The sequence below is a fragment of the Malaya genurostris genome, chromosome 2 (genome assembly GCF_030247185.1).
Source record: "Malaya genurostris strain Urasoe2022 chromosome 2, Malgen_1.1, whole genome shotgun sequence".
Lineage (NCBI taxonomy): Eukaryota > Metazoa > Arthropoda > Insecta > Diptera > Culicidae > Malaya > Malaya genurostris.
In genome coordinates this window covers 133,051,210-133,077,567 of record NC_080571.1, presented here as the reverse complement: position 1 = coordinate 133,077,567, position 26,358 = coordinate 133,051,210, and the positions used below count along the sequence as shown (strand labels likewise).

Here is a 26,358-nt window from a genome sequence, read left to right as displayed (position 1 = left end):
CGGCCATGGACCTGTTGGAATTGCCGACAGGAAGGACTCGCGTGGCGGGATTGCACCAAACCGAATGTTATATTTTGCTACGGTTCGTTCATACACGGAACCCAACAGGAAAACTTATAAAGGGATGGGAGTTGGGGAATCCGACTGTCACTACCAACAAACAGATTTACCATATGCATGCGCATTCACCATATAAAAATAAACGGGACAAAATGTGGCTTGAAAATCCTCCCGGTAGCGTTACGCGTGAGCACAGCGGACGGAACAGAGTATAAGTGCTTGGGATACTTAAACATCCCATTCACGTATAAAAATAAAACAAAAATAGTGCCAACGATCATCGTACCTCAAATCGCCAGATCGTATATCGTAGGCGTAAATTTTTAGAATTTCTTTGGCATCCAACCAATGATTGATGTTGGAAATGGACCAGAAAAAATCGAAAACACTAGAAACTTGTACAAACTCAACTCTTTTCCTTTTCTTTACGTTTCGTCTTAGACTCGTCAGTGCAGAGCAGTTCAAAATTGAACTGCTTAATGCAAACTTAAACAGTTCAACTTGAACCGCTAAGCAGACGTAAAGTTAATGCTACTTGCAAAACACTTATTAATTGGCACCGAAGTGCCATGTCTTTGCTGACGTGCCGAACGAAAACGTTATTTTCGGCTAATACTGGCCGATTCAGGTATGGTCATTTAGGGGTAAACCTAAGTTTGTGCTTAGGGCACATAACCGTTTTTACTTTTCTTTACGTTTCGTCTTAGACTCGTCAGTGCAGAGCAGTAATAAGTGTTTTGCAAGTAGCATTAACTTTACGTCTGCTTAGCGGTTCAAGTTGAACTGTTTAAGTTTGCATTAAGCAGTTCAATTTTGAACTGCTCTGCACTGACGAGTCTAAGACGAAACGTAAAGAAAAGTAAAAACGGTTATGTGCCCTAAGCACAAACTTAGGTTTACCCCTAAATGACCATACCTGAATCGGCCAGTATTAGCCGAAAATAACGTTTTCGTTCGGCACGTCAGCAAAGACATGGCACTTCGGTGCCAATTAATAAGTGTTTTGCAAGTAGCATTAACTTTACGTCTGCTTAGCGGTTCAAGTTGAACTGTTTAAGTTTGCATTAAGCAGTTCAATTTTGAACTGCTCTGCACTGACGAGTCTAAGACGAAACGTAAAGAAAAGTAAAAACGGTTATGTGCCCTAAGCACAAACTTAGGTTTACCCCTAAATGACTCAACTCTTTGTTTCAACATTGAACCCACGAGTGAGCTCCCTAAATTAGATCAACAAGTGGCAGATGAAACATTAGACGTCCCAACAATGGACGACGTGCCAGAACCGGTTCCGGAAATGATTGAGACGGAACATGAGTTAAATGAAAATCAACGGGTCGAATTAATTCGGGTAATAAAGGAGTTCGAAATCACTTCTCCTGGGAAATTAGGTCGCACAAGTCTGATTCAACACGAGAATTCTCAAAGAAGACGCTAAACCTAGATTCCAACCAGTTTATAAATGTTCGCCTTTTATACAACACCAAATCGACGCAGAAATTGAACGCTTTAAGACGCTGGATGTAATCGAAGAATGCTATAGTGAATGGACTAATCCGCTAGTCCCAGTCAAAAAGGCGAATGGAAAAATTCGCGTCTGCCTAGACTCTCGGAGAATCAATGCAATGACGGTGAAGGATGGATACCCGATGCATAACATGCAAGATATCTTCCACCGTTTGGGGCTCGCGAAATTCAACTCGATCATCGATCTAAAAGATGCATATTTTCAGATCCCCTTAAAGGAAGAAAGCCGAAATTACACAGCATTTCGCACTTCGAAAGGAGTATTCCGCTTTAAGGTCTGCCCATTTGGACTAACAAATGCACCCTTTACTATGTGTCGCTTGATGAACAAAGTCATAGGGTTCGATCTGCAACCCTACGTCTTTGTTTATCTGGACGACATAGTAATAGCAACCGAATCATTTGATGAGCCCTTAAGGCTTCTACAAATCGTTGCACTCGATTTAAGATGGCAAATCTAACGATATCGTTGGAAAAATCAATGTTCTGCAAGAAGCAGGTTATGTATCTAGGGTACCTGCTGATAGAAAGAGGAGTCTCAATAGATCAGTCAAGGTTACAGCCGATATTGGACTACGCACGACCAAAGTCTGTCAAGGATATACGCCGTCTGATGGGGCTGGCGAGATTCTACCAAAAGTTCATTGCAGGTTATAGCCGTATAGCAACTCCGATCACTGATCTATTGAAGAAGGGAAAGAAGAAGTTTGTGTGGTCAGAGGAAGCTGAAACGGCTTTCGGTGAGCTGAAAGTAGCATTGACATCTGCCCCTATTTTGGCGAATCCCGATTTCAACAAACCATTCGTCATCGAAACCGATGCCTCAGAAAACGCTGTGGGAGCTGCGTCAATTCAGGACCATGATGGAAAGACTAGGGTGGTGGGATATTTTAGCAAGAAACTTAGTTGTACACAAAGGAAATACTCAGCGGTGAAAAAAGAGTGTCTCGGAGTTCTGTTGGCGATAGACAGCTTTAGACAGTACGTCGAAGGAACGCGTTTGAAGGTAGTAACAGATGCAAGAAGCTTGTTATGGCTGTTCAAAATAGGAGCTGAAAGCGGAAATCCAAAGTTTCTCCGATGGGCATTGCGATTTCAGTCGTACGACATCGAACTGGAATACAGGAAAGGGAAGAACAACATCACTGCTGATTGTCTGTCAAGATCAATCGAAGCCATTGTCGTAGCGCAGACCGACCCAGAATACGATGAACTTGCCGCTCAAATCGTGGCCGATCCCGTAAAATACGGAGATTAGAGCAAGAGCGCAAACTAAGTTGGGAATGATGTAGCATTACCGAATAAATTAAGTATTGTATGGCCCCTCGCGTTGATGGTTAACTCTCAGTATCGCATACAATTCTAAATAAATTCTCTCGAGAGCGCCATTCGAGTACCAATGAATATTATAGTACGCACTCTCACGCCGGACCTGGTTGACTGGTTGGAACTGAGTTACGTTCGACGGGTGGTTACGACGCGGGCGGTTCTTCTGCGGACCCGAATCTGCCAGCAAACGACAAGGAAATCGCGCTGGCGCCCGTAAAGCAGTCAACGTTCGTCGGTCTACAGAATCGACCCGTAAACCACGTAAAACCATGGTACTGTAAGTACAAACCGTTTTCTTTCCTTGACATGCGCATGATCAATATATATAATGAACCCCACGTAATTAGTCACATGAGCTAAATCACCACGATTTATTGAAACCATCTTAAAGCCCGGGTTCGAAAACGTTTTTTTGGTCTGGTGGATTTCCTTTGCTGCTACCTGGGAAAATCCTAGGTCGGCGATGAACTCGCCGTATAAGTCTGTACAAGTAAACGCACGCACCTTACCCCCCGTCACTCATTTTCGGAAGAACACCAGTCTAGGAATTAGGAAGCTTCGACAGTATTCAATATGCAGTGTGAAAGTAGAGAGAGAGAAGTCACAGTAGCCAGATAGGTTAGTATACCGCACGCAAAGCTAGCTAGCATGTAGTAGAGAGTTTGGAGTTCGATCCCTACCAAGAGGGAAATATATATATATTTTTTGTTTGTAATAAAACCAGAATTTCGTTTGAGTATTTTAAATAGTGTTTAATTTTTTGTTAGCAGAGACTATTTATGGTATTTTCAGGTGAAGGATTCCTCACGATATTCGGGCGATTAGATTTCGGATAATTTTTGTAGACCTACCCTCCCTAATCCCCTCGCGAGCTGGAGCCCTGTGGCTGCTAAAGTCTTTACCGGTGATGAAAAGCATCGTTTGAGTGAATCTTCTTTATTCGTCTGGTCTTACTGTAGCGATTTCTGTTTTCAGCGGGTGTTTTCTTTGGGGTGTTGGCGAACTATCAAGGTCACCTGAGCCACGTTGGACCTCGACCGGAACTCAGAAACAGACAATACCCGCCCATATGAAGGGTCTCAATTAGCTGGGCAAACAAACCAGGAGTTTGGTTTCCTTAGGGAATGGCGCAAAAAATCAATCGCTAAATTTTGAAACGGGTCTAGTTCCAACGGTCTCAGGTTACACAGTTTATCAAAGACGCGTTTACAATTTAATTTCAAACATTCTATTTTTTCAATTATATATCCTCAAACAAATGTAAATCATTGTTTCATATTGAAAAATTAATTTTGCGTTAAACATCAGATTCTCTAACAGTTTTCGCTTTTAGTTAAAAAATGATGTTAAATGTTCTGACTGTTATTTTCGGTTTTTGTTTTGACCGTTATTGTCTGTCATTCAGAAATCTACGATTGGCATTGCCAAGTGATTGTTTTTTCGTGCATCAACTACCAAGTCCTTTGAATAATACGCTCTTCTTTATATCATACTAGCTGAATTACCCAACTTTGCTCCAAATTGTTTTGTTAAGGCAAGGCTGCAAAAAAATTCTAGAAATTGTTCTGACCATTGAAATACTCAGAGCGTAGTGAAACACTGTTTATTTTCACATAATTGCTCAAGATATAGTGAATATTTTTGTGGCCCTCACTTAGTTGCTAGAAATAGTTTGGGGCACTCACTATACTCCTTCCTTGAAATAACCCTCTAATCTATTTTGATGTGAAGGTAGTATCTGTATTAATCAAGAAGTATCGTTTCTCGTCGAATTAATTTTTTCATTGAGCTCCCCTTTTGTTAGTGAACTTGCCACAGCAGTGTAAAATGTATCTGTGCTCGTTAAAAAAGAGGGGGGGATGAAAATTGGTTTTCCAGACTCTTTGCTCTTAATCTATATCCTCCGGCTTCTCTCGTTTGTCAACAAATAAGATAAATTTAACAATAAGCCTCTTTTTAGAGGCACTTGCTACAAACCCCCACCTTTTGTTCACCTGTGCAATGAATATCTGATCTCGACAAGAAAAAATAGCTTTATTACCACCTCTGAATTGCAAAAAGTACCTCTGTCAAGGTTAGTGATAATTTACTGAGTTGTTATGGAATTATTCCGATATTTACAAACAATTGAGCTGAGAGCTTCTTCAATAGACACTTGCTATCTTTTCACCGCTAAGCACAAATAATAAAAACGGTTATGTGCCCCACCCCCCCCCCCCTGTTAAGGACACTTGCTACGCTCTCTCCTCCATCAAAATACTTCTATGACCATGTCTGAGGAGCAAGAAGTATCTGTGCCAAGTTTGGTGGTAATTCGTTCAGTAGTTTCGGATATATGCTGTAACTAACATTACATCTCCCGTTTTAAAGGCACTTGCTACATCCAGCCCCACATGCGTAATTGTAAAAAAACAAGGATTTTTCTGCATATTGCGTACTCTGAGGTAATTGATATCGCGAAAAAAAAAATGTGTTGGTTATGTATGCGCGTCGGGATAACCGCATGTAAAACCGAGATAACCTAAAAAATGCGAGTTGGGATAACCGCTTCCGCGAATATTGAGGTTTTGTGTTTAATGTGAGATCGGGATGACCACATGTGTTTTCGAATGTGAGATCGAGATGACCACGAAGAAAACGTTGCGAGTTGGGATAACCGCCTCAAAATGATTTTGTTCAATGTGAGATCAGGATGACAACATAGAAAAAGTAGCGAGTTGGGATAACCACCATTATTTTCTTTTGTTCAATATGGGATTTGAAAAAAAAAATCGCGAGATATGATAACCTCCTGAATATTTGTATTCAAGCCTTCAAAAGTAAACGTACATTCTAATTTTTCATTTAATGAGTTTCAAGGAATTAACTACCACTTCACGTTATCGGTTCTCTAGATTTCAGATAGGATTTCGACAGGCACCAAACTTTTAAAATGGCGTATGAAGGAAAATACGTTCGAGCGCCCGAGTACTCAACAGATTCCGATGAAGATTTAGACGATCAGCTTCTGTCCCCAGTGGCGGAGGAATCCAGTTCTGAAAAATCCTTGACCAGCGAACCCGAGCACTCTCTGAACAGTTCTGATACGCTCGACGAAGAGGATTCCAGGTTCACAAATAATGAAATGCGAGATTGGAGTCAGTTACAAAACAATTTACTAAAAAACACCCGTACAAGTAATGAGAAGAAATCTGCTTCGGACGTTCGTCGTTCAAACGGAGAAAATGTTGAGTTATACAAGCGTATGGATCAGTTCGAGAAAATGTTGGGAAACATAACCTCTGCACTCGGTAATAATAAGCAAGCCTACTACGTACCAGGTGAAGATGATATTGAACGTAGCTGGAGCACAGCACGAAAGGCAGCGCCCCTGGATTGTGCGACACACATCATACGATGGGATCACATCCAAGCTTTTCCCAAAGGTATACCAGCAAACAAGATGTGGGAGGCTTGGCACAAATATATCGAGTCCTTTGAAATCGCCGCATCACTAGGAAATCCTAATCCCCTCGCGAGCTGGAGCCCTGTGGCTGCTGAAGTCTTTACCGGTGATGAAAAGCATCGTTTGAGTGAATCTTCTTTATTCGTCTGGTCTTACTGTAGCGATTTCTGTTTTCAGCGGGTGTTTTCTTTGGGGTGTTGGCGAACTATCAAGGTCACCTGAGCCACGTTGGACCTCGACCGGAACTCAGAAACAGACAATACCCGCACATATGAAGGGTCTCAATTAGCTGGGCAAACAAACCAGGCGTTTGGTTTCCTTAGGGAGTGTCGCAAAAATCATTCGCTAAATTTTGAAACGGGTCTAGTTCCAACGGTCTCAGGTTACACAGTTTATCAAAGACGCGTTTACAATTTAATTTCAAACATTCTATTTTTTCAATTATATATCCTCAAACAAATGTAAATCATTGTTTCATATTGAAAAATTAATTTTGATCAATATCAATGCATCTGTATTGGATTACGCTACACAAAATGAACAAAATTGAACAAGTTTGGTGAAAAAGCAGGTTTCGGAAAGAATAAAGAGTTTTTCAACAACATACCGTATTTACTGCCTTCGGCTTCTTCAAGCAAAGGTTTCTATTTCGCTGGAATTTCAAAGTTTCGGAAGTTTCGGTTTCTTGGACGGATAAATTCAAAACGGAGTTTATTTGGTACAACAGTCAATTTTTACTATTTTAAAGAACGAATGAATTAATGCGTGTTAGTAAGAGTGTTTGTGCATCCCGAGCAAAGTCAAACATCAAAACGAGAGCAATTCGAAATCTTATTATGATAGCAACATCACATTGAAATCTTAATTTGATCTCAGCTCATCAATTTTTCAATTGATATCACATTATGTTATCTTTTCGCTGTTACTTTTGGAAAAGAATTTTTGGGAAACTCCAAAAATGCTTATTCAAAAGCAACAACTTTATAACTGCCTCAAAATAGAACTAATTCCATCAGGCAAAAAGGCGGGTGGGTAATGTCAGGGACATAACTGGATGTCGTGAATACGAAAATAACTGACATGTTCCTTAACACTTCAGAATATCAATTAGTTGATCAATTGTATGAATTATGCAAGCATTTCCTTTTTTCTCATTTTTCGCAAAAACAAAGAAGGCTTCACTTGATCTCGATTACTGTGAATTTCACACAGCGAAAAGTGCACAAATCTAACCAAACTGTTCTAGATTTGCACTAAACTGAGGATGTTTCCTTTCTATTTGCGAACAACAAATCCTAATAATTCTTTAGAAATCTTTTAGAGCCATTAGAACGGCTGATTTTCTGTAATGCTCTCCACCGTTGTTTTTCATCCATGCAAATGACTGGCAGCTGTGACGTAATTGCTCTTCTCGGAGGCGAAACTAGCTTTACAAACGACACAAAATACATCTGCTCGCAGTGGCGATAGAATCCAAACTGATCCAATTTTTGTTGAGAGGCTTGTTTTTACCTGATTTCGTTTGTCGCTTTTTCACTAATGGGCGGTCCTAACGGCTATAAAAATAGCCGCATACAAAATTTGAATGTCGATTATTTCATTTCGGATTTGCATTTCATTGAAAGAAACAATCAGGATACTGTACGGGCCATTCCTGCCTTTCAGAAGGACCAAATTGTGGAACTCACTACGATATTCAACACTTTTCGGAACATTTTTCTCGAACGATTTGTTGTACAGCAGCAGCGTTCTCTTCCTCAGAACGCGTCCTGATTGGCTGGTGTTGACATGGGTCAAATAAGACAGGTTTTTCAATAGTGTACTATTGAAATACTTCAATGCTTTTGCTATACACGTTTAAGTTGAAAATTTTCGATTCTATTGTTAATTAGATTATATAAATTCTTCCACAGATCACTGAGCTATGAGCTTTCAAAGTACGAGAAAGGCAAACGCGCCTTATGGATTATCCCCTTTGATACTCGTTTATACCAAACATTTCAGAGAAGTATAATTTTGAACTATTTGAGATTATGTCACACAACTGAATATTTTATCATAAAATTGTGATCATATACCCGATGGCATGTAGCAAAAATTATGTTGATTCGTTAGATACAAGAGATACTCACGATCAAAACTTATCACTCTCTCAGAGGGTAAATTTTTAAAAGGCACCCCATAGTAAAGTAAGTCGTATTCATGACAAAATAGATTTTATTGGAATCAATGAACAGATTTTTGTCAATACTTTTGCAGCTTTTACACCAATAATCCTTTATATTATTGGTGTACCACTGGTGGCATATTGAGCCTTCACCAGATCCGGCCATAAGCCCTCATTCTCTTTCGAGGACGAATAGCGGCTTGGGCATTCTCATCTTGCTGATCGTCAGCCACAGAAAGACCTTCTTCAGGAACTTGATACGAAAAACACATTCGATGTCAACGATTTTCTTCTGGTGGGGTGCCATAAATATCAGATTCTCTAACAGTTTTCGCTTTTAGTTAAAAAATGATGTTAAATGTTCTGACTGTTATTTTCGGTTTTTGTTTCGACCGTTATTGTCTGTGATACTCCTTCCTTGAAATAACCTTCTAATCTATTTTGATGTGAAGGTAGTATCTGTATTAATCAAGAAGTATCGTTTCTCGTCGAATTAATTTTTTCATTCAGCTCCCCTTTTGTTAGTGAACTTGCCACAGCAGTGTAAAATGTATCTGTGCTCGTTAAAAAAGAGGGGGGGATGAAAATTGGTTTTCCAGACTCTTTGCTCTTAATCTATATCCTCCGGCTTCTCTCGTTTGTCAACAAATAAGATAAATTTAACAATAAGCCTCTTTTTAGAGGCACTTGCTACAAACTCCCACCTTTTGTTCACCTGTGCAATGAATATCTGATCTCGACAAGAAAAAATAGCTTTATTACCACCTCTGAATTGCAAAAAGTACCTCTGTCAAGGTTAGTGATAATTTACTGAGTTGTTATGGAATTATTCCGATATTTACAAACAATTGAGCTGAGAGCTTCTTCAATAGACACTTGCTATCTTTTCACCGCTAAGCACAAATAATAAAAACGGTTATGTGACCCCCCCCCCCCCTGGTAAGGACACTTGCTACGCTCTCTCCTCCATTAAAATACTGCTATGACCATGTCTGAGGAGCAAGAAGTATCTGTGCCAAGTTTGGTGGTAATTCGTTCAGTAGTTTCGGATATATGCTGTAACTAACATTACATCTCCCGTTTTAAAGGCACTTACTACATCCAGCCCCACATGCGTAATTGTAAAAAAACAAGGATTTTTCTGCATATTGCGTACCCTGAGGTAATTGATATCGCAAAAAATAGTGTTGGTTATGTATGCGCGTCGGGATAACCGCATGTAAAACCGAGATAACCTAAAAAAATGCGAGTTGGGATAACCGCTTCCGCGAATATTGAGGTTTTGTGTTTAATGTGAGATCGGGATGACCACATGTGTTTTCGAATGTGAGATCGAGATGACCACGAAACGTTGCGAGTTGGGATAACCGCCTCAAAATGATTTTGTTTAATGTGAGATCAGGATGACAACATAGAAAAAGTAGCGAGTTGGGATAACCGCCATTATTTTCTTTTGTTCAATATGGGATTTGAAAAAAAAAATCGCGAGATATGATAACCTCCTGAATATTTGTATATTTGTATACAAGCCTTCAAAAGTAAACGTACATTCTAATTTTTCATTTAATGAGTTTCAAGGAATTAACTACGACTTCACGTTATCGGTTCTCTAGATTTCAGATAGGATCTCGACAGGCACCAACCTTTTAAAATGGCGTATGAAAGAAAATACGTTCGAGCGCCCGAGTACTCAACAGATTCCGATGAAGATTTAGACGATCAGCTTCTGTCTCCAGTGGCGGAGGAATCCAGTTCTGAAAAATCCTTGACCAGCGAACCCGAGCACTCTCTGAACAGTTCTGATACGCTCGACGAAGAGGATTCCAGGTTCACAAATAATGAAATGCGAGATTGGAGTCAGTTACAAAACAATCTACTAAAAAAGGCGGCTGAGTAATGTCAGAGACATAACTGGATGTCGTGAATACGAAAACAATTGACATGTTCCTTAACACTTCCGAATATCAATTAGTTGATCAATTGTATGAATTCTGCAAGCATTCCCCTTTTCCACATTTTTCGCAAAAACAAAGAAGGAATCACTTGATCTCGATTACTGTGAATTTCACACAGCAAATAGTGCAAAAATCAAATCAAACAGTTCTAGATTTGCACTAAACTGAGGATATTTTCTATCGATTTGCGAGCAAGAAATCCTAATAGTTTTTAAGAAAACTTTTACAGCCATTAAAACGGCTGATTTGGTGTAATGCTCTTTACCGTTGCTTTTTCATCCATGCAAATGACTGGCAGCTGTGACGTAATCGCTCTTGTCGGAAGTAAAACTAGCTTTGCAAACGGCACAAAATACATCTGCTCGCATTGGCGATAGAATCCAAACTGATTCAATTTTTGTTAGTAACTTTCTTTTACGTGGTTTCGTTAGTAGCTTTTTCACTAATGGGCGGTCCTAACGGCTATAAAAGTAGCCGCATACAGAATTTTAATTGCATAATTTATTGAAAGAAACTATCAATATGCTGTAGGGATTCGTTTCTACCATTCAGAAGTACCAAATTGAAGAACTCACTACGATATTCACCACTTTTCGGAACATTTTTCTCGACCGATTTGTTGTACAGCAGCAGATATTTTGTTCTCTTCCTCAGAACGCGTTCTGATTGGCTAGTGTTGACATGGGTCAAATGAGACAGGTTTTTCAATAGTGTACTATTGAAATACTTCAATGCTTTTGCTATACACGTTTAAGTTGAAAAATTTCGATTCTATTGGTAGTTAGATTATATAAACCGTTCCACAGATCACTGAGCTATGAGCTTTCAAAATACGAGAAAGGCAAACGCGCTTTATGAGTTATCCTCTTTGATACTCGTTTATACCAAACATTTCAGAAAAATTTAATTTTGAACTATTTGAGATTATGTCACACAACTGAAAATTTTATCATAAAATTGTGATCATATTTCCGATGTCATGTAGCAAAAATTATGTTGTTTCGTTTGATACAACAAGAGATATTCACGATCAAAAACTTATCACTCTCTCAAAGGGCAAATTTTGAAAAGGCACCCCATAGTAAAGTAAGTCGTATTCACGACAAAACACCCGTACAAGTAATGAGAAGAAATCTGCTTCGGACGTTCGTCGTTCAAACGGAGAAAATGTTGAGTTATACAAGCGTATGGATCAGTTCGAGAAAATGTTGGGAAACATAACCTCTGCACTCGTTAATAATAAGCAAGCCTACTACGTACCAGGTGAAGATGATATTGAACGTAGCTGGAGCACAGCACGAAAGGCAGCGCCCCTGGATTGTGCGACACACATCATACGATGGGATCACATCCAAGCTTTTCCCAAAGGTATACCAGCAAACAAGATGTGGGAGGCTTGGCACAAATATATCGAGTCCTTTGAAATCGCCGCATCACTAGGGAATGCATTTGACCAACCACGTAGATCACAGCTACTGTTCTTGACCGTTGGTGAGGAAATGCAAGCCATCATTCGAGCTGCTAAGCTTCGTCCAAATATGACGGAACCAGACTTCTACATGACATTCACACGAAATATTGATACGTACCTGAAATCGATGACGGACACAAGCGCGGAACACGAAACTTTCTCCAACATGCGACAAAGTAGAGGGGAGTCAGCTATGGGCTTCCATGCAAGGTTAGTTGAGAAGGTGAGGCTGTGTGGATATAGCGTTATGGACCAAGAGCGATTTGTCAGAGCACAACTCATTAAGGGTATGTCCAATCAAGTTTTAGCTAAAGCCGCCAGAACGTATGGCCATGAAACGAACTTCATAGTTCAATCAGCGACTCGCGAGGAGGCGTTTGAGAAAGAAACCGTACCATCGAACCAGGACGGCGTTTTTGCTTTGGATGGATCTCATTTGCGGCTCGACTCACGCCGAGTAAACGAACCAAATCGCGGACGGACGAGCTCTTCAATACGTAACTCTTCGAGAACTCATTCGCCTAGTAACAAACAATCGCAAATCCCTGGTCGTCGAGCTCGGTGTTCAAGATGCCGATATATAGCGCATCGGAACGAACCATGCCCAGCCCTCTATCGAACATGCAACAAATGTTGAGAGAAGGGACATTTCGCGGCCGCATGCCGCTTGCGAAACGTGAACAAATTTCGTCAAGACGAAAATCGAGGAATGATAGGGAATAATGAAAAGGTAAAATTTTATAGCGAACGATAAACAATATTAAAGAGAACAATAAAGTTGATTTATCCGTTTCACACAATTTATATTTTATTTTTCCTTTTATCCAGCAAGTGAACGGCCTGTCATTGCAAGACGTTTTAATTAAGTGTATCGTTGGTCATTCACAACCAATCGAGTTTTTAATCGACTCCGGAGCCGATGTGAACGTGCTTTGCGGAAAAGATTGGGACACCTTGAAGCAAGAAGCGGAGTCAGGTACCTTTACGTTCGAAACAAAAGACAGCTTGATTAAGGCCAATGTTTGCTCATACGCAACAAACACACCAATGTCGGTTGAATATGCAAACACTACCCTTATATATGTCGCAGATTATGATGGATTACCCCGCGGCTCACCTGTATCGGCAGATTTTCTCGTTGTTAGGGATGGCCGTCGGTCCTTACTAGGACGATCAACAGCCAATGACCTAGGACTACTAGCGGTTGGACTAACCGTGAGTAATTGTGAGAAGCATGTCGAAAACAAAACCTTTCCAAAAATGCCCGGAGTTTTAGTTAAATTTAATATTGATAATACAATTTCACCGGTTCGGAATGCATATTTCAATGTTCCTGCGGCATTCCGGGAAGCAGCTGGGAAGAGACTTGCAGAAATGGAAGAACGAGACATAATAGAAAAGGTTATCAGAGCACCCAATTGGATTAGCGGCATGTCCGCTGTTCCCAAAGGAAAAAATGATTTTCGCCTGGTGGTAAACATGCGAGCCGCAAATAGGGCAATCAAGCGAGAATATTTTCGCATGCCACTTATTGATGATATAAAAATCAAACTCCACGGAGCAAAATATTTTTCCAAACTTGATCTGAATAACGCATTCTACCATCTGGAGCTTAGCCCTGAATCAAGAGATATGACCACATTTCTTTCCGAAACCGGTATGTATCGATTTAAGCGCCTCATGTTCGGCGTAAACTGTGCGCCAGAGGTGTTTCAACGAGAAATGTCGCAAATCCTAAAAGACGTTCCAAATGTAGTTGTGTACATAGACGACACTTTAGTCTATGCGAAGACATTGGAAGAACTAAGAAGAACAGTAGCAATAGTACTTCAAATCTTAAGGAAGAACAACTTAACGTTGAACCTTAGTAAATGTGAGTTCGATAAGACGCATTTAAAATTTCTTGGACACGAGTTGGATGAATATGGTTTCAATGTCGATAAAGAAAAGGTGGAAAGCATCGAAAGATTTAGGAGCCCAACTACATCATCAGAACTTCGCAGTTTCCTGGGATTAGCGTCATTTCTCAGTCCATACATTCGTAACTTTGCGGACATAACAGTTTCGCTTTGGAAAGTGGCTACTTCAAAAACCTGGAAATGGGATTGTGAACAACAGAAAGATTTTGATACTGTTAAAACAAAAATCGCTGTATACCGATTCATCACCGAACGCGCTGGGTGCTGTACTAGTGCAGGAGGACAGCAAAGGAACGACGCGTGTCATCAGTTTTGCATCGAAGGCTTTGACATCGACGGAACAACGATATGCCCAAAACCAGCGAGAGGCTCTAGGTGCCGTGTGGGGAGTCGGGCATTTCTCGTACTTCCTATTGGGGCGCCACTTTGTACTACGTACTGACGCTCAGGGAGTTGCGTTTATACTTAACCGTTCTCGCGAAAATTCCAAACGAGCATTGACTAGAGCGGATGGTTGGGCTCTTCGATTGAGCCCCTATAGCTATACTGTTGAGTACATTCGTGGGCGCGACAACATTGCGGATCCATCATCCCGGCTGTACACTGCAGTTGATGAACCGTTCGACGAGACATCCAGCCCGTGGGAAATTGCCAGTGTAGAATCAACCTGTTTCGAGTTCCTGACGGAAGCTGACGTACGAGAGGCTAATACAAAGGACGAAACTCTTCAGCAAGTAGTGGTAGCAATCAAAACGGGAATTTGGCCGAAGACACTCCGTTTGTACGAATCAGTTGCCGAACACTTAGCTGTCCTGAATGGTGTCGTGATAAAAAGAGGTTGTGCGGTTATACCCAAATCGCTTCAAAAAAAGGCCTTGAATGTTGCACACAGCGGTCATCCAATGGCTGCTAAGATGAAGAGCATACTGCGCGAAAGGGTTTGGTGGCCTGGGATTACTGCGGACGCCGAAGCGTGGATTGAGGCATGTGAGATATGTGCTACTACCGGTAGGCCAGAAAAGCCCACTCCCATGAGACGATCTCTCATACCTAAGACGGCTTGGCAGACCATTGCTCTGGACTTGAATGGCCCATACGTGAGACTGAATGGGGTTTCAATCCTAGTTGTGGTAGATTACAGGTCTCGTTATCTCATAGCCCGTCCAGTCAGGTCTACGAGTTTCGAGAGTACGAAAAGAGCATTAGAAAACATTTTCGAGCGCGTAGGATATCCTCAAAATATCAAAACGGACAACGGTCCACCGTTTAATAGTGAAGACTATAAAATGTTCTGCAGTCAGCGAGGAATAAATGCTATTTTCAGTACTCCACTCTTTCCACAGCAGAACGGTCTCGTTGAGGGGTACATGAAACTGATTAATAAGGCCATGGCCACTGCCATTTCCTGTGGAACCAGCTACGAAAAAGAGCTTAAAGCCGCGGTAGATGCCCACAATGCGGCGGCTCATACGGTAACAAAAATACCACCTGAAGAAATTATGATGGGTCGCAAGATAAGGCGTTGTTTGCCGTTATTGGTCGGCGGACACTCAATCATTGATAATGACCTTGTGGATACGAGAGATCGTCAGGCAAAACTGCGTGCTAAGAAGTATGAAGACGCCCATCGTGGGGCAAGAAAGTGCCGTATAATACCTGGAGATGTCGTAATTGTTGAACGAATGATACGTACGAAAGGAGATACGCGATTCGATCCAAAAAAGTTTACCGTAATCCAGCAAGATAACGGCAACCTCGTACTATGCTACGTACTATGGAAAATACTGCGGCGACATGTCACCCAAACACGGAAGGTGAAAGAATGGAGGGAACATGAAGAGACAACAGAAAACTCAACGTTTAACGAAGCAGAAGGAGCTCTACGTAATTTAAACAGGAAACGTAAGGCTCCTGCTTATTTAGATAATTATATACGAGCCTGTGAGTGCGACGGTTACGATCGTCACAAGTCATAATAAATGTTGTTTTAGACTTATTGAATAAAATGCACAAAATACACATTATATTGAACTTTTTTTTGGAGAAGAGGGAAGATGTGGAATGGAGATACGACAACACTCTGAAGGGTTTTAAACTTGACAGCTACGTCAGCGTAAGCATGTGCATCCACCAATATTTGTCGCAGCAAGCCTTGATCACGAACGAGAGCAAGCAGCGACTGACATCGTCCTCTTTCGATTACAAGCCGCTGAGAAGGTAAGACATGGTTTTGGTGAACTTGATGCGCGAAGTGATTCCCCACGTTTCATCGGCAGAAACCACAATGACCATGTCTGAGGAGCAAGAAGTATGTGTGCCAAGTTTGGTGGTAATTCGTTCAGTAGTTTCGGATATATGCTGTAACTAACATTACATCTCCCGTTTTAAAGGCACTTGCTACATCCAGCCCCATATAGTCATATCTAAGGTATGCAAAATGTTTCTACGGTTTTCAAAACGTATCGTTTTTTTGTTAAGTTTTACGAATGTTTCATGACAAAGCCCCCGCCCCCTAAAAAACACTTGCTACAACTCCCCCCCCCCCTGTTAATGACACTTGCTACGTTCCCGCCCCTATAAAAATATCGCAGGGATCATCTCTGAAATGAAAAAAGTACCTGTGCCAAGTTTGGTGACAATCCGTTCAGTAATTCCAGAGTTATGTCACATACAAACATACATCCATTTATATATATATATATATATATATATATATATATATATATATATATATATATATATATATATATATATATATATATATATATATATATATATATATATATATATATATATATATATATATATATATATATATATATATATATATATATATATATATATATATATATATATATATATATATATATATATATATATATATATATATATATATATATATATATATATATATATATATATATATATATATATATATATATATATATAAAAGGTGATTTTTTTGAGGTTAGGATTTTCATGCATTAGTATTTGCTCAGATTTTTTGAGGTTATGATTTTCATGCATTATTATTTGCTCAGTATGCTTTGACATTTCATCATGAATAGACTTACTAACGAGCAACGCTTGCAAATCATTGAATTTTATTACCAAAATCAGTGTTCGGTTCGAAATGTGTCAAATTCGACAAATTTTGTTCAGCGATGAGGCTCATTTCTGGTTGAATGGCTACGTAAATAAGCAAAATTGCCGCATTTGGAGTGAAGAGCAACCAGAAGCCGTTCAAGAACTGCCCATGCATCCCGAAAAATGCACTGTTTGGTGTGGTTTGTACGCTGGTGGAATCATTGGACCGTATTTTTTCAAAGATGCTGTTGGACGCAACGTTACAGTGAATGGCGATCGCTATCGTTCGATGCTAACAAACTTTTTGTTGCCAAAAATGGAAGAACTGAACTTGGTTGACATGTGGTTTCAACAAGATGGCGCTACATGCCACACAGCTCGCGATTCTATGGCCATTTTGAGGGAAAACTTCGGAGAACAATTCATCTCAAGAAATGGACCGGTAAGTTGGCCACCAAGATCATGCGATTTGACGCCTTTAGACTATTTTTTGTGGGGCTACGTCAAGTCTAAAGTCTACAGAAATAAGCCAGTAACTATTCCAGCTTTGGAAGACAACATTTCCGAAGAAATTCGGGCTATTCCGGCCGAAATGCTCGAAAAAGTTGCCCAAAATTGGACTTTCCGAATGGACCACCTGAGACGCAGCCGCGGTCAACATTTAAATGAAATTATCTTCAAAAAGTAAATGTCATGTACCAATCTAACGTTTAAAATAAAGAACCGATGAGATTTTGCAAATTTTATGCGTTTTATTGTTTAAAAAAGTTCTCAAGCTCTTAAAAAATCACCCTGTATAATAGGTCTTAGAACTTTCATAAACTTTTCCAACGAAACCGTCTTAGTTTGAATATTTGATTGCATTTTAGCGCCATCAAATGAAAGAATTTTATTTACTCCAATCACCGACGTGATGTAAAATACTTACCAATTTCTGCGGATGGTCAAATAAACACAACTTTTTAGCTTGAATATTTCAAATAACAACTTATACCACCCCAAGGGTTCTATATCGACCACTTTGGGAACCCCTGATGTAGACCTTGACATCCCAAACAACTTTCCTCAAAAAAAAGCTTTGAAGATTTCAGGTTCTGAGCTAGATCATATTTTAGCACACTAGCTCCATTTAGTACTTGCTACTATGCTCACGACTTGTTTGTTTTCAGTAATACCTTTTTAAGGCAAATCAACAACTAGTTGTGCATTCCAGTTTTGTTTTCGTTGTTTTATAATAACTTCATATTGAGAACTAGTTTTGCTATCAACTAGAAAAAAATTATATCTTAATTAGATTTCAGTTTGCTTTCGCTGTTAGTAAAAATAGTTTTCTGTTTGATATCTTTTTGATTTCGATTTTGATTTTTTTCCACTTAAAACGACAGCAAATTGAGTAATCGATAAATGCGAACATTACAATATCAAAATTAGTTTGCTATTTGATCTCAAACTCTACAATTGGCAGTCTTTCGGTATCGTTTTCTGCTATCTCCGTTGCACTGCCGTCGTTGTGGTCACCACTGAACTTAGTCAGGTACAGGCAACCCGAGGTACAGTGCTATTGCTCTTGGTGGCGAACTAATGTGATGCTTGCAGTGTAGCACTACGCGATATGTATCGTCTCTTTCGATCCTAAGCAGCGTACAAATTCAGGTATATGGTAGATCAGCACTGGGCTGCCTTAGCATCTCTGTGCCCTTGCACCCCTTCGTCTTCACACTTTTATGCGATGGCACCTCTGTGACTCGTCACTTCTATGCGCTCGCACCTCTGTGTCTGTACACTTCTGTGCGTATGAACGGGATGGCCTTCGTTGCTAGCTTTCCAGTCGGGAAACGCCCCCATTAGCACCAGCAGTTTAACTACCTAGTGGCAGCCGTTAACTAACGAGCCAGTATAATCGAAACACAACCTCTTCGCTTGAATGGTTTTTACTGAATGAACAAGAGATATTCACGATCAAAAACTCTCTCGAAGGTAAATTTTTAAAAGGCGCCTCATAGTAAAGTAAGTCGTATCACGACAAAAGTTTTATAACTATTCCGCAGTGCTACCCTGAGCTTTTGATGTGGTTTACACCTACGGTAATTCAATGTAGAAACGTAAACGCCATTAAAAACTAGTCAACTAGAATAACGCATTCGAGAGTTTCCTCGTTAAGTTATTTTTTGCTGAGCAGTGTGAAGCGAAGTTTTAGCGACAAATTAAATAGCAAATAAAAGAATACCTTCTTATTCTCGAATATAGCCTTTATCACGCATTGCTGTCATTATTATGAGTGTTCTTGAGTAAAAACTAATAAACATTTAATTTTTTTAACAGGATGACAAACGTTGTGCACCCTACCTGCCACTGCCTAGGATTGTATCCAAAAACTATTGGCTGGGAAGGAACAGCTATATTATACCAAGGAACCCTTTTAAAATTTGGTTGCATGTCGTTTGTTTTTTCTATTACAGATTACGATTACAACTCAGAGGATTTCGCGGATTCAGATGGTTCGTCGGGAGATGACTAAATCACTAAAAAAATATGTAGAAATGAAAAGTCAATGACTTCCATTTGATTTGTATAAATTAATTCCATTATAAATATTATACTCCGGTAATACACTCACTTATTCTTAATCCGAACATAGAATATTCTTCTCTACATGCGCTCACGTATCTTACCTAACAGCTATAGTCCTGGGGTGTCCTTTGCTGTATCAAGCATACGTCTCCACATAACTAGGTCAATGGCTGCTCGTCACCAGTCACTCAAGACCAGAGCTGCCAATTGTCAGTCATGTCAAATGACCTTGACAGACTGACTAAAATCATCGTCAACTGTAATCGGTACGGTCAAAGTGTCTGTCAAATGAGATACTCGATAGTTCAATGACCAAGTAGAAGTATACTCAGTCAAAGACAGGTGACGCATTTTGTTCTCTCTCTCATTCTCCTATTCCCTGTTGAAGTAAAAAAATTCCATGAGACTATTAACATAAACATAAATTGATAAAGTTAATTGTTCTTTGTAAAATGTCATCGGATTTCGGAGTTTATTGGTGTACATGAATTTAATTCAATGTTTATGCTGCTTGATTAATATTTAGTCACATCGTAATCAAGCAGTGACAGGAGAAATGAAGATAATATCAATCGCATCGGCAATCAATGAGCGTCCTGGTGAGTATAATATCAAGAGAATTTAAGTTATGACAGATCGGCTCTCAGACACTCAATATATGATGATTGGTAGAGCCTGGTTGGCAGCAGTCCAGTGACATAAACTTTCCAATCTTCGTCGTGCAAAGTTGCTCGTTGATAGTGACATTTACCAGCTCTGCTCAAGACACGGATGCCCTCCACTTGGTTGATCTACCTTGCTCACTGCGTTCCTCTTTTTCTTGTACCAGTCGGATTAGATTTAAGAACCATTTTTACTGGGCTGTCATCCGACATCCTTATGACAGGCCCAGCCCATCGTAGACCGATTTTAGCTGTCCTCACCTTAGTGGTTCACTTAGCAGCTGTTGCAATTCGTGATTCATACGCCGTCTCCACGTTCCGTCTTCCATCTGCACTCCGCCATAGATGGTCCACAGTACCTTTTTTCAAAAACACTAAGGGCGCGTTGGTCCTTTGCCAACATAGTCCAGGTCTCGTGGCCATAGAGAACAACCGGTCTAATGAGCGTCTTGTAGATGATCAATTTGGCGTAGTGTTTTTTTTCTCTAAAGCTTCTTCCTCTCATATATTTTGTTTTTGTTGCATTTATGGTCAGTCTGATACGCCTAGCTTCAGCTTTCAGTCCGATGTATGTTTCCATCATCTTTTCAAGGTCTCGTGACACAATATTAACATCGTCAGCGGAGCCAAAAAAAGTACGGATGTTTAATGTCAGAGATATAACTGAATTTCGTGAATACGAATAAAACAGACAGGCTTTCTTTATACTTCCGAATTCGAATTGGTAGTTGATCGATTGTGTGAATTGTGCAACTTTCCCTTTTTTCACTACTAGAATTTTGAACGATGTGCCTAGACTAAAGTACAGATTAGTTACATTAAACATTCTGAAACGCAAATAAATATTATAGAATAACCAGTAGAGTTCTTTATAATAAAATAATGGTGGCTCTGAAAAGAACCTTTTATGAAAGCGTTAAAGATGGAGAGTGACGAGTTGAGTTCGAATTCCTGGATCTGAGTTCTGATCTGAGTTCAAGAACTAAATTCAGAACTTACAACAAACTCAGAATTTAGTTGGATTTTATCTCTAGAACTACAATTTCGAAACTAAATTCTAAACCCATATTCCGGAACTAAGCTCTGAAACTTGAAGACGATTTTTCGCCATGACTACCAAAATGGGTTGCATAGAGTACAGTAAAGCAAAATTTCGCATAATTCTTTGGGAGTATTATTATGGTTCTAAAAAGAACCGAATAGAAGAAGTCTGGAATAAAGAACTGGACCTGAGTTCAAGAACTAAATCTGAAACCAATAACACACTCAGAATTCAGTTTCAATTCTAGAACTACAATTTCGAAACTGAAATCAGTTCCGGAATATAATTCCAGAATCCAGTTTCAGCATGCAGGCTCTGAATTCTAAACCTATATTGCGCAACTAAAATCTTAAACTTGAACTTCTCGCTACGACTACCGAAAAGCAACTGAGAACTGCGACCTGAGCGTTTGAGGTTTTAATCACGCATAATGTGCACTCTCCGTTGTTGCCGGTTGATTATTTCACCAAATACAAATAATAATACCCCTAGGTCTCATACAAACGCATCATTTTCTTTGGTTCACCAAATGACCTAGTTAGCCTAGCTCACTTCTCTGTTTCGTCGTGACAGTTTAGAAATGTTGAAAGGGAAATTATCTGGCAACGCTACGACATCAAAGCACTTGGTCGCTAAACGAAAATTTTCTTTTATTTGTCATTATCAGTAAACAATTTTTGCTTTGATATGTTAAAATTAATTGCGAATTCAAATTTTATTGCAGGAAGTCGTTCGCATATGAACTATCTGCACTGTTGGTAACCAATACTTTTTTCATTATTTTTACGTTTCGTCTGAGACTCATCAGTGCAGAGCAGTTCAAATTGAACTGCTTAGTGCTAAACTCGGCAGTTCAATTTGAACCGCTAAGCAGACGTAAAGTTTCTGCTACTTACAGAACACTTTGTTTTGCAACGAAGTGCAATGTCTTTTCTGACGTGCCGAACGAAAACGTGTTTTCGACTATTTCTGGCCGATGCGGGTATGGTCATTTAGGGGTTAGCCAAATTTTGTGCTAGGGCACATAACCGTTTTCATTATTTTTACGTTTCGTCTTTGACTCATCAGTGCAGAGCAGTTCAAATTGCAAAACAAAAAGTGTTCTGTAAGTAGCAGAAACTTTACGTCTGCTTAGCGGTTCAAATTGAACTGCCGAGTTTAGCACTAAGCAGTTCAATTTGAACTGCTCTGCACTGATGAGTCAAAGACGAAACGTAAAAATAATGAAAACGGTTATGTGCCCTAGCACAAAATTTGGCTAACCCCTAAATTACCATACCTGCATCGGCCAGAAATAGTCGAAAACACGTTTTCGTTCGGCACGTCAGAAAAGACATTGCACTTCGTTGCAAAACAAAAAGTGTTCTGTAAGTAGCAGAAACTTTACGTCTGCTTAGCGGTTCAAATTGAACTGCCGAGTTTAGCACTAAGCAGTTCAATTTGAACTGCTCTGCACTGATGAGTCAAAGACGAAACGTAAAAATAATGAAAACGGTTATGTGCCCTAGCACAAATTTGGCTAACCCCTAAATGACAATACTTTTTTGTTTCTTAAGAAGAATTGCGTGATGAGCCGTAAATCATTTAGAATTGCTTGATGAACCGTTCACTCGATTTAACCAAAGACACTCAAAACATCGATCCATTCGTGGTGAAATTCGCATTAACTCACCGCTTCATCACCCTGATTCTGCATTTCGTTCGAGTTGATGTTTCAATCGAACACGAAATTTTGCATTCTCTATCTCGATCGAGTTTTCCATACAAAAGCAACACTCGATCGAATTACAGAATGCAAATTTTTCGTTCGTTCGAAAAAAATCCGATTCGATCGAAATACAGAATAGGGGTGAATATCACAGGCAGCAGTTATTATTATACCCGGCTTTAAACTTTACTTTCACATTTCCTTCTTCATTTATACCACGGACTCAATCAATCCGATATTGTTTCAATTTGGAAATTCAATAGTGTTCTGCAACTTAATTACGTTCTACGTTTCTGCAAGTTGACAAAAATGAAAGGAAAATAGTTTTCTAATTGGTCATGTATTTTATAGTTTGAAAATAGTTGAATGCGTTATGAAAAAAGTTCCTACTTAAATTTCTCTAGCGAAACTGTTAAGACCTACTCTTTTACATCATCTTCTGCCAGTAGTCCTGCATTACTCTCGTATTATTGGAACAGTTTCGCGGTTGGTTTTTTGGATTCTGGTTGTGATTTATATCACTTTCAATCGACCGGACAGAGCCATCCTTCGGAGCTACTTGATGAGCCGATCAGTGGCAAACTGAAAGTGATGCAGTAGAACCCGGGTCTGTAAACGAATCGTACAAAGAATTTTTATAATAAAATTAATAGCAAGTTCGATTAGATGCATCTACGTGCAGGCTGATTCGCGCATGAGAACCAAAAGGTGCTCTATGATTTCTGGTCTGGTCTTGATTTTAGTGTGTATCGGCGCTTAGATATTTCCCTAGTTCTACATCCTTCTGTGATTCCCACCGTGAGTATGTAGCTACCAACTCGGCTACTTAGAATACAACATTAACCGCATCAGTATTTTGGTTTTTAATATTTTAATACTTTTAATCTTCTTTTTTCACTTCTTCATTATAATAAACAGTAACTATGGTAAACTTCTTTTATTTATTACCCTTCAACGTTGCCAGTTGTATAGAAAATTCGTAAAAGTACACTGTCACTATTACAGTGTAACAAGACAGTGTACCGCATATCATTGAACGTGTCCTCGAAAAAAATCGTCGGAGTATTTCGTATTTGTATTTGATTTCACTCCCTCGATGGCAGTCTTTTCGCTCTGATGGCCAGCAAGCGAATGAGAGTTGCGACAGTTTTTTTTTCAGTTTCAGTTTAAATAATCTTTATTTTCATTTTTTTGTTTACAGAGAGACATGAATTTGGTTTTTCAAGTGATTTAGGGTTGCCTTTGCATCTTTGATAATGTTTACATTTTTGTTTTGTTTGTAAATTAATAATTGATTGGCTTTTTTTATTGATTACCGTTTCTAACGGAATTTGTTTGTATGAGAGTTGCGACCTGAGCGTTTGAGGTTTTAACCACGCAGAAGGTTCACTCTCCGTCGCTGCTGGTTAATGATTTCACTCCCTCGATGGCAGTCTTCTCGCCCTGATGGCCAGCAAGCGAATGAGAGTTCCGACCTGAGCGTTTGAGGTTTTAACCACGCAGAAGGCGCACTCTCCATCGCTGCTGGTTGATGATTTCACTCCCACGACGTCTGCTTCCATCGAACGCACGAAAAGTAATGATCGATGTTCGACCACGGTTTATACCTTTTATACACATTCAGTTGAAGATATGTGCCTGACTACCTCAAAATCGTCGTCCTTATTTTTTTTGTTGTTTGTGGTTATCTCACACTGTTCAATATATTATCCTTAATTCCTGATCATATTTTTGGTGAAATGGTGAAAGAATTATGTTGCTACCGTTAATACAAGTCGAGATATTCACGATTAAGTTCTGCCCATTCTTCCATATGGCTAAATTTGAAAAGGCACCCCATAGTAAAGTAAGTCGTATTCACGACAAAACTGTACGCTCTTCGAATCACACCTTCCAAAGCAATATTGAACAAAATACAAGAGAGTCCATCACTTGCCGTAATCCTCTCCGAGATTCAAAGGGAATCGAGAGCGTGCCACAGAGGGGTATTTAGGCAATTCTGTATCTAAGCAGTTCGAGCGTTTTGTGAAAAATGGAGTGTGTTCAAGCAGGTATTGACCAACTAATGTCATATATCATAGACAGATATTACTAAGTTCCTGCAACGTTAAACTGTTTTTAACATTAGCTCGTCCACTTGAATTTTTCCTCTCCGAGAATCAAAGGGATTCGAGAGCGTCCCATAGAGGGCTATTTGGGCAATCTAGGCGACCAAAAGTCGGTTTTGTAAAAAAACGGGTGGATAGTGTCAGAGACATAACTGGATGTCGTGAACACGAAAACAACTGACATGTTTCTTAACACTTCCGAATATCAATTAGTGGATCAATTGTATAAAATTGTATGAAGAATTTGAAACGATGCACCTAAACTAAAGTACAGACTAGTTACATTTAACATTCTGAAACACAAATATTATGAAATTACCAGTAGTAGTAGTTCTTTGTAATAAAATAATGGTGGCTCTGAAAAGAACCTTTTATGAAAGCGTTTGTGATGGAGAGTGATGAATTGAATTCGAATTCCGATAGATGCCGCTGACTTCCGTCATCTAATTCCAGGCTGAACTTTTGTACGTTGGTGCGATACTGATATGGTTGGTGTAGGTGTAGCGTTTTCAACCGATCATAATCTTCCAATAAAGAAAACATTAATTCGCTGGGTTGATCAATGATACAATAGGCGTTTCTAGCATTCAGGAGGGTCAAATTGCGTAATTCTCTACGACATTATACTTTGGAACATTGATCTCGATTACTGTGAATTTCACACAGCGAAAAGTGCACAAATCTAACCAAGCAGTTCTAGATTTTCACTAAACTGAGGATATTTACCTTTGATTTGCGAACAACAAATCCTTTAAAAAACTTTTGAGCCATTAGAACGGCTTATTTTGTGTAATGCTCTCCACCGTTGTTTTTTCATCAATGCAAATGACTGGCAGCTGTGACGTAATCGCTCTTGTCGGAGACGAAACTAGCTTTGCAAACGACACACAATACATCTGCTCGCAGTGGCGATAGAATTCAAACTGATCCAATTTTTGTTAAGAGCTTTCTTTTTACGTTTGTAGTTTTTTCACTAATGGACGGTCCTAACGGCTATAGAAATAGCCGCATACAGAATTTTAATGTCGATTATTTCATTTCGGATTTGCATAATTTATTGAAAGAAACTATCAATATGCTGTAGGGATTCGTTTCTAGCATTCAGAAGAACCAAGTTGAGGAACTCACTACGATATTCACCACTTTTCCGAACATTTTTCTCGAACGATTTGTTGTACAGCAGCAGATATTTTGTTATCTTCCTCAGAACGCGTTCTGATTGGCTGATGTTGACATGGGTCAAATGAGACAGGTTTTTCAATAGTGTACTATTGAAATACTTCAATGCGTTAGTTATACACGTTTAAGTT

The 26,358-nt window shown here is 39.5% G+C and overlaps 1 protein-coding gene across 5 annotated transcripts in view; it reads left to right on the top strand.

Annotated features, from left to right (window-relative positions):
* Positions 1–19,565, top strand: part of LOC131432472 (PHD finger protein 12) — a 129,442-nt gene extending 109,877 nt beyond the window's left edge. For all 5 annotated transcript variants that reach the window (XM_058598777.1, XM_058598776.1, XM_058598775.1 and 2 more), the window contains one exon: positions 19,280–19,565. In XM_058598777.1, the coding sequence (XP_058454760.1) occupies positions 19,280–19,475 (196 nt within the window). In that variant the 3' untranslated portion in view covers positions 19,476–19,565. The remainder of the gene's footprint in view (positions 1–19,279) is intronic.
* Positions 19,566–26,358: the final 6,793 nt, after the last annotated feature.